Source organism: Phalaenopsis equestris, unplaced genomic scaffold, assembly GCF_001263595.1.
Source record: "Phalaenopsis equestris unplaced genomic scaffold, ASM126359v1 Scaffold000357, whole genome shotgun sequence".
Lineage (NCBI taxonomy): Eukaryota > Viridiplantae > Streptophyta > Magnoliopsida > Asparagales > Orchidaceae > Phalaenopsis > Phalaenopsis equestris.
In genome coordinates, this window is record NW_018164799.1 from 143,523 (window position 1) to 152,450 (window position 8,928).

The 8,928-nt window shown below is 34.2% G+C and overlaps 1 protein-coding gene across 3 annotated transcripts; it reads right to left on the reverse strand.

The window, feature by feature from the left end:
• Window positions 1–6,949: 6,949 nt before the first annotated feature.
• LOC110026188 (histone H3.3) lies at window positions 6,950–7,895 on the reverse strand. 3 transcript variants are annotated; one of them, XM_020727044.1, is made up of 4 exons: window positions 7,822–7,895; window positions 7,657–7,762; window positions 7,490–7,566; window positions 6,950–7,406 (listed from the first exon to the last, which is right to left on the reverse strand). In XM_020727044.1, the coding sequence occupies exons 2-4, from the start codon at window positions 7,726–7,728 to the stop codon at window positions 7,145–7,147; spliced, it is 411 nt and encodes a 136-aa protein (XP_020582703.1). In that variant the 5' UTR covers window positions 7,729–7,762; window positions 7,822–7,895; the 3' UTR covers window positions 6,950–7,144. The 3 variants fall into 3 exon arrangements, with proteins under 3 accessions (XP_020582703.1, XP_020582704.1, XP_020582702.1); XM_020727045.1 differs by having other exon boundaries at window positions 7,657–7,766; window positions 7,826–7,874; XM_020727043.1 differs by having other exon boundaries at window positions 7,657–7,734; window positions 7,801–7,874.
• Between the last annotated feature and the right edge of the window lie 1,033 nt (window positions 7,896–8,928).

The window sequence follows — 8,928 nt, forward strand, 5'->3', positions numbered from 1 at the left end:
CTTAATAAACAAAATGCTAAGCAGAACCACTAAACAAATTTCCCCTTATCAGCATCTTCATAACTCCTCGCCAGAATACAACCATCTCAGGGTCTTTGGGTGTACTGCTACCCGCGGAGAAAATTATAAACATCCCATAAATTTGCACCAAGATCTGTCAAATGCATCTTCCTGAGGTACCCACTATAACACAAGGGCGACAAATATTTCAACCCAATCACAACACAATGTCATAATCTCGAGACATGCAGTATTTGATGAACATACATTTTTCATATCTATAGAAATCTAAGACTCATCAAGCTAAAAAGCAACCTCCAGCTCCACTCATACCACCAATTATTCTGACCCCAACTACGTATTTAACTTCCTCAAATAACTCTCCACCCAAACCTTAAACCCTTCGTTCCACCTCTAACAAAACCTCAATCTTCTTGATGTTCTACATCACTCCCATAGTGAATCCCAACACAAAACCAACCATCACATCTGGCATTGTAAATCCATTAAAAATTAAATATATCCCGCCAACATTAGCAAATACTTGATCCAACATGCTACATCCAAATTGTCAAACATCCTCAGAGGAGACATACCATGAAAAAAGAACTTGACGCACTTCAAAGACGGGGAACATGGATGTTGGCCGCTCCTCCGAATGAACAGCCCTTTCTAGGCTCCAAGTGGACATACACCACCAAATTTAACTCTGACAGTATCGTGATACAATACAAGGCCAAACTGGTAGTTGAAGGTCACAGGCAAGAGTTAGGCGTCAGCTACCATGAAAACTTTAACCCAGTGGATAAACTTTTAACTTATCACATGCTCATGACCATTTCCCATAACTTAGACATCCTAAAATTTGATATTTCCAATGTGTTCTTACATGGAACTCTCAATGACATGATCTACATGAAATGACCTCTAAGTTTTCATGTCCTCAATTACCTAACAATGTGTGTTTACTAAGTAAATCTCTGTATGGATTTAAACATACTTTTAGGCAATGATTCATTAAATTATCAGATTTCTTCATTGCCTGTGGTTTTCAAATTAGCTAGGTTGATCCATCTCTATCATTATACCATCAAGATAATATCATAGTGTTTGTACTTATCAGCATAGATGGTGCTCTAATTACCAGAAACAACCCCACAACAATTTCCCAAGTAATATATATTCTGGCTTTGATTGTTCAACAAAAACATCTGGGTCTGATATGATGTTTCTTCGTATCGATGTTTAGAAGCCACCTAATTCTTACTTCTTAAGTCAGCACGAGTATGTTCTACAACTTCTCCATATTATAAAAATATAATATTGTACACCAGTCAACACACTTACACTAGTTAAGGAATGCTCCTCATCCAAATACAACACTAATCCAACCTTACACGGACAATCGATTGAATCACTTCAATATCTCATCATTACCACACCTGATATTTCGTATGTTATAAATTGTTTACGACAGTACATGCATACTCCTGCCACAACTCACTATCAGAAAGTCACTCAACTTCCTCAATATTTGAAAGGAATCAATCATTTTGGTATGAAACTTCAATCAAGAAATCTACACTTCTGATCATATGAAATGTTGACTGTTGGGCAAGTGACAAATCTAACAATAAATCCACCACTGGAGTGAGCTCATTTCTTGGCAAACTATTACCTCCCATTCTGTTAAGAAATAATCTACAATAATAAGATTTTACACCAAGATAAAATATCAAGCACTAGCAACTGCCACAATAGATGGTATATGGCTATGTAGACTTATTCAGAAAATTAGTGTCACTCATCAGCAGCCAACAAGTCTTTATTATGATAACATCTCTTTTATATCCACCTAGCCAACAATTTGGTATTCCACGCTAAAAAACGCATAGAGATTGACTATCACTTTATAAGATATCACATTAACTCTAAGCAAATTTTGAACAAGCACATTCAATCTCAAGATTAACTAGTAGATATTTTTACCAAAGCATTAATGAAACACAAATTCATTTAGCTTCACATCAAGCGTAAAATCCTTCCAAGAACTATTAGCTTGCTGGAGGATATTAGCAGCAACACTACATTGGTACCCACTAATATATAACAACATTGTGACAATTATCAAAATAGAACAATACCTAGATTCATATCCAAAATATTCTACTATGGCTATATATACCTTAGGAATGCAATTTCAAAGAAAAATTAATTTTTTTCCATTCGATCCATCTTCCCATAAAATTATAAACTCTTTAAATTAAGTTTATCCTTAAATGAACAAATATTTCAAAGTGGGTAAACACCTAACCTCACTTCAATGTAATTTTATTATTATAATTTGAAAGTTTGGTGGCCCTTTGACCTGCTGCAAAAGGAGTACATTGCACTCATGTTACAGATGTTTTGAAAATTTAAGAGATTTGTCGGAAGAATTCCAAATGCTGTAAAAAATAAAAATATATTTAGAATTAATTCCTCACTTCAATTTCTGTGTATTTGAAATTCATTGGGTTTAGATGGATTCTAAATACACAGTTTTTTGTAAAGTGTTGTTGGATATTGTTGCCACTATCAACTGCCACAACATATGTTATGTGGCTTCGAAATTTATTCAAGAATCTAGTGTCACTCTTCAACAACAAAAAAATCTTCATAGTGATAAAATTTCAACCACATCCCTAAGCCAATAATTCGATCTTCCATGCAAAGGCGAAGCACATAGAGATTGGCTATCACTTTTTAAAAGAGCACATTAACTCCAAGCAAAAATCAGAATAATCACATTCAATCTCAAGATCAACCATTAGACATTTTTACCAAAGCATTACTAAAATACAAATTCAATCAATTTCCCATCAAGCTTATCTTTACTTTTGAGATCGGGAGGCAACTCTTGCAGCTTTGCGTGGTTAGCGAGGATTTCAATTGGGCTCTTGTTGCATCAAACCAATCCTCCAATACTTGTAGCTCCTCCAAATGTAGCATCAAGATTTTCACATATCCACATAGTTTTCTTGGGAGATTGCCAACATCAAGATATACATGGAGTAAATCCGCTGTCAATTCCCTGTGTGCTATTTGCTAGGAATGTTTCTCTAAAGAGTTCCATCTCTAAGTTCAATGTTGCTCATCTTCTAATTGATGACATGATCCACGATGCCCGTACCTTAAAAGGTGTTCAATCCAAATCTATTTAGCAAACGGTGCCCAAGAAATAGTGTTAGATCGACAAATCTATTTAGCAAACGGTGCCCAAGAAATAGTGCGTTAGATCGAAGAGAGAGAGAGAGAGAGAGGGAGAAGCAAAACACTTCTTTCGTTGGAGGAAATGAGATGTTCTCATAGTTCTCTAGCCCATTTTATTCCCATAAAGGCATTCATTACATGGCAGCCTATAAACTAAATTACAACATTGTCCTTGCTTAAAAAAGGTAGTACTTGATATTTTAGTCTTATGTATTGGTGTGTTTCTGCTCTCATATTTTAGTGACCCTTCAGAGGAAAAATAGACCATAGTTTTTCCTCTCAATTTGAGGAAAAATCGGCCAAGGATTGCCTATCTAACAAAGGCAAACTGCAGCTTGCCACAAACTTTTTTCGAGTATACATGTTTTTATTAGATCAATTCTTATAAATAATAATATGGACATCTTTTTTCTTAAATAAAATATTTACAATACAAAATTATATACTAAATCAAAATCTAATACGGTTTTACCTTCTTCATTAATCACTGACTACTATAAATATTTCAAAAATCTTCAACCACTATTCCAACATGCCCACTTATATCTTCTCTAATAAAAATTAATTCATCAAGAGGTATGAGTTTATTAATTCAAAGGTCATTTCAAAATTATTCTTTAAAATATATTTTAACCTAAACATAAGTACTTATAAGATAATTTTAGTATCAATACTAATTTTAAAGGCTATAATTACACCTAAAGCTATCAAAATACATCGCTCACAAACAGCTCATGTTCGGCTCGTTAAGAATCTTGTGTTCGGCTCATTCGATAAGTTAACAAGTCGAACACAAACAAAAATTTATTCGTACATGTTATGCTAATTTTGACTTGAAATACTATTCATCAATTATATATTGATGAGTAATATTTTAAAAAAATTAATTAACTACAACGCTACAAAGTTTTACAATCAATTAGAGATATTAATTAAGAAAATAAAATAAAAATTATTAAATTAGATTCAAATGATATTTTAATATAAACAATAATTTTTAAAATTTCCCCCAACTCTTACTATCTTATGGCTATGAAATTGGGGTTGTCAAAACAACTATTTGTTCATGAACAACTCGTGTTCGGCTAACTAAACAAACGAGTTGAACAGGAGTTAAGTCTAGGCTTGCTCATATTCAACTTATTTAAATCATTTATATTGTGACTCCTACCTAAATACCACGAGTTTACAACCTAAACTATCTATCTCTATAAACTTTTCTCCAACCAATTTAATTTCTTTAATGCATAAAATATTTATTTTCTTAATCATAAATTAACTAATTCCATTAACTTACAAGCCTTATATTCTAAACATTCTATACTAAAATCATTTTAAGACTACCATACTCATAAGAGTCGTAAAATTAGTTACCTTATTTAACACTACACTCAAGCACCAATGTAGCAACATTTGCACACTATTCACTATATTCCTGATACACAATGCATCGCTCTCAAAAGACGCCCTAACATTTACACAACAATTTCAAAGATTCGAGTCAATTTTGCAACAAATTTTACATTGGTTGTCACCTATCTAAAAAATCCTCAACTTCTCACACACGAGACCTAATCATAAATTAACTAATTCCATTGACTTACAAGCCTTGTATTCTAAACATTCTATATTAAAATTAATTTAAGACTAACATACTCATATGAGTCCGTAAAATTAGTTACCTTATTTAACACTACACTCAAGAAATGTAGCAACATTTGCACACAGTTCATATTCATGATATACAATGCATCACTTTCAAAAGAAGCCCTAACATTTACACAACAATTTCAAAGATTCAAGTCAATTTTGCAACAAATTTTACATTAGTTGTCATCTATCTAAAAGATCTTCAACTTCTCACACAGGAAACTTGAAACCCGATCATGGCAATGCTCCTAAAGATGTAAAAAGTCGTCAAAGAAAAAAAATCAATATTGATAAAAACTTTACAAATGGAAAACAATAAAATGCACTGCATAGAAGCACATAGTACACACTATTGCATCATATTGAAACAAAATTGATAAAGGTACCAGATATTCTCAATGTTCAAAACAAATCCACCTTTACTCTTATGCAAGATACAAGTTTGAGGCTTTTGTAATTGAGACAAGTTTCAACCAAAGTTTTGCCAAACTAGCATCTCCTTCCTGGCCTACCCTATCGTTCTTACCCGTTAAGGCCGCAAACTGAAGCTATACCAACCCACTTGTCTGAATCCTTGTAAAAGAGGTTATATTCCTGATACACAATGCATCGCTCTCAAAAGACACCCTAACATTTACACAACAATTTCAAAGATTCGAATCAATTTTGCAACATCTCACACACGAGACCTAATCATAAATTAACTAATTCCATTGACTTACAAGCCTTGTATTCTAAACATTCTATATTAAAATTAATTTAAGACTAACATACTCATATGAGTCCGTAAAATTAGTTACCTTATTTAACACTACACTCAAGAAATGTAGCAACATTTGCACACAGTTCATATTCATGATATACAATGCATCACTTTCAAAAGAAGCCCTAACATTTACACAACAATTTCAAAGATTCAAGTCAATTTTGCAACAAATTTTACATTAGTTGTCATCTATCTAAAAGATCTTCAACTTCTCACACAGGAAACTTGAAACCCGATCATGGCAATGCTCCTAAAGATGTAAAAAGTCGTCAAAGAAAAAAATCAATATTGATAAAAACTTTACAAATGGAAAACAATAAAATGCACTGCATAGAAGCACATAGTACACACTATTGCATCATATTGAAACAAAATTGATAAAGGTACCAGATATTCTCAATGTTCAAAACAAATCCACCTTTACTCTTATGCAAGATACAAGTTTGAGGCTTTTGTAATTGAGACAAGTTTCAACCAAAGTTTTGCCAAACTAGCATCTCCTTCCTGGCCTACCCTATCGTTCTTACCCGTTAAGGCCGCAAACTGAAGCTATACTAACCCACTTGTCTGAATCCTTGTAAAAGAGGTTGTTATACACATGATCTAGTGAATGATATATACATCAGTTGTAATGCAGAATTACAACGTCATCCACGAAATAAAATAAAATGTTTCAAGAAAGAACCTTCAACACCGTCACTTAAACTGAAGCGATATACCCCCACTAATACCCGGTTAGGTATCACGCAAGCTGAATTTCATTCCAAAAAATAATTTTTTGTTCAAAAAATTATAATGTGATTGATGAAACTCATCATATACTGTTATGAAGTCGAGCTCAGTCTGTCCGAATTCAATTATGAACAAAAACATTGTTGTTGATGGGTTGTTGCAAAACAAAAAACCGCAGCATGATAGCCTAGCTCCTAACCGATCATGAATTTCAACATCCTAATCCATTTGTTTATGGGAAACAGACACAACACGCGTATCAATTTATTGTTCAGAATAACCTCAAGAAAACGAAACATATTTAAAGCATGGCAGTTCACACATCTGTTATCAATCAATCACCTTTTCTCTCAAGAAAGAACTTAACTTCCTGAATGAAGAATCAAACACAAAACAAAGAAACCTTGAACTTCTAAGGTGGAAAGGAGCAACTTCGACACTCCAGAAATAAGATACATATTGAATAAAAATGTCCCTGCTACATACAGAATGGCTGCACAAAATGTTAAGCGCATATCGAAAGCACGCAACAAGCGCACACAACAAAAATCCAGTATGTAAACGATTTAATAATACTACCAAATAGCAAATAACTCTTCAAAAAGTTTAACAAAACACAAAACATAGCATCATAGCCAAATAAGTCTGTCAAATAAAAGGAAATTTAGTTCAGGTTAACAGAACCAGGTATCACGAAACAAGTTCCTAAATTTCTAGAAAAACATAAGGTCGGAAGAAGGAATTCTAAGCACGCTCGCCTCTAATGCGACGAGCAAGCTGAATGTCCTTAGGCATGATTGTGACCCTCTTGGCGTGGATGGCACAAAGGTTGGTATCCTCAAACAGTCCAACTAAATAGGCTTCAGCCGCCTCCTGAAGTGCAAGCACTGCATGGCTCTGAAACCGAAGATCAGTCTTGAAATCTTGAGCAATCTCACGAACCAACCTCTGGAACGGCAGTTTACGGATCAGCAACTCCGTACTCTTCTGATACTTGCGAATCTCACTTTAAGACCAGTGAAAAACAAAATCAGAATGCGGTTTGAAGTTAATTGATAAAGCAAACAACGAAAGATATGACAGATTTACCGAAGTGCAACGGTTCCGGGGCGGTAGCGATGCGGCTTCTTCACTCCCCCGGTAGTCGGCGCAGACTTCCTTGCGGCCTTCATTATACAAAGGAGAAAACGTACATTTAAACATAATGCATAAGAAAAAAAGAAATTCGAGACATGAAGAACTGAAGCCATTAATACCTTGGTGGCTAGCTGCTTGCGGGGAGCCTTGCCGCCGGTAGACTTACGAGCTGTCTGCTTCGTGCGAGCCATCGCCGGAAAAAGACTGCCAACGGTTGCTCAACCCCTTCCTTTCTCTCCGCAGACAAGGCGAGCCATCGCCGGAAAAAGACTGCCAACGGTTGCCTTCCTTTCTCTCCGCAGACAAAGCGACCCGGAAATCTAGAGAAAATAAAGATTTATGGAAGAAAAGCCGTAATCGGCACGCTTTATACGTGCAAGGGTGACGGAAACGTGCTAAAAGCCGTGAAGTGGAAATCGAACGGCGGAAGAATGTTGTAGGAAAACACAGGATCCGTGTGCTCGTATCTTATTGGCTTAAGCATCGAAACTTGGATCGGTATTAATTTTGTATTTCTTAGTTTCAAATGAAAAAAAAACATTAGAAAAAGGCCTACTTGGTTTTTATAGTTTTCTAATTTTTTTTTCTGTTTATACTTTATATTATTATCACTAAATTGGTACACAATTTTCACTTTTTATTTTAAAACAATAAAAATCCATTATAAGAAAATTAAATATTTTACTTCAATTTTGATTTGAGGGTCTTTCAGTTTAAAATAAATAATTATAATATTTTAAAGTACTTCAAATATTGTAGTTATAAAAATTAATATTTAGTTTGAAGAAAAATAAATATTTATAATCTTTTTTGTGACAAATTTGAGCGAAATTAATTGCAAAAGTGTACATTGCATATGCAATACCTTAAAAAACTTAGAAACTATTATTTGAAAGACAAAACTCTCATTTCATAGGTCATTTGGTGTATTTGAAGCTTAGTGGATATGACAAAATTTTGAAAACATTGTTATTCGTAGTTGTCCACCCTCGCCACTTGTAATTATCATCGCCATTAATGACACACCTATGTGTCTATCCTGAGCAATTGCCTGTCATAACAATTGATGATCATTGCAACTATCGTCAATTACCATTTATTGATGCCATCAATCATTGCTTGCCACCAGCATCACCTCTTGTCACCCCAACCACCATCAACACCACTGGTCTCCCATGTCGTTGATAACCATTTGCTACCACTGTTATCATAACTTGTTATCGCTGCTGCTACCACCACCATTAACAGTGTTTGTTCCCTTGCGTCTAAGCTTTTGCACTAAATTCATTTTACCTTAAGATAAACACAGAGTGATCTCGTGCATTTATTTACACCGAAACACATAACTTTAAAATAACATTTCAAATATAATATAATATTTTTATCCTACA

Excerpts from the sequence above, each read along its gene's own strand:
- LOC110026188 (XM_020727044.1), bottom strand. The coding sequence starts at position 7,728 with ATGGCTCGCACGAAGCAGACAGCTCGTAAGTCTACCGGCGGCAAGGCT. Across the intron at positions 7,567-7,656 it reads GCAAGCAGCTAGCCACCAAG|GCCGCAAGGAAGTCTGCGCC; the intron begins GTATTAATGGCT and ends TGTATAATGAAG. Across the intron at positions 7,407-7,489 it reads CCCGGAACCGTTGCACTTCG|TGAGATTCGCAAGTATCAGA; the intron begins GTAAATCTGTCA and ends CTGGTCTTAAAG.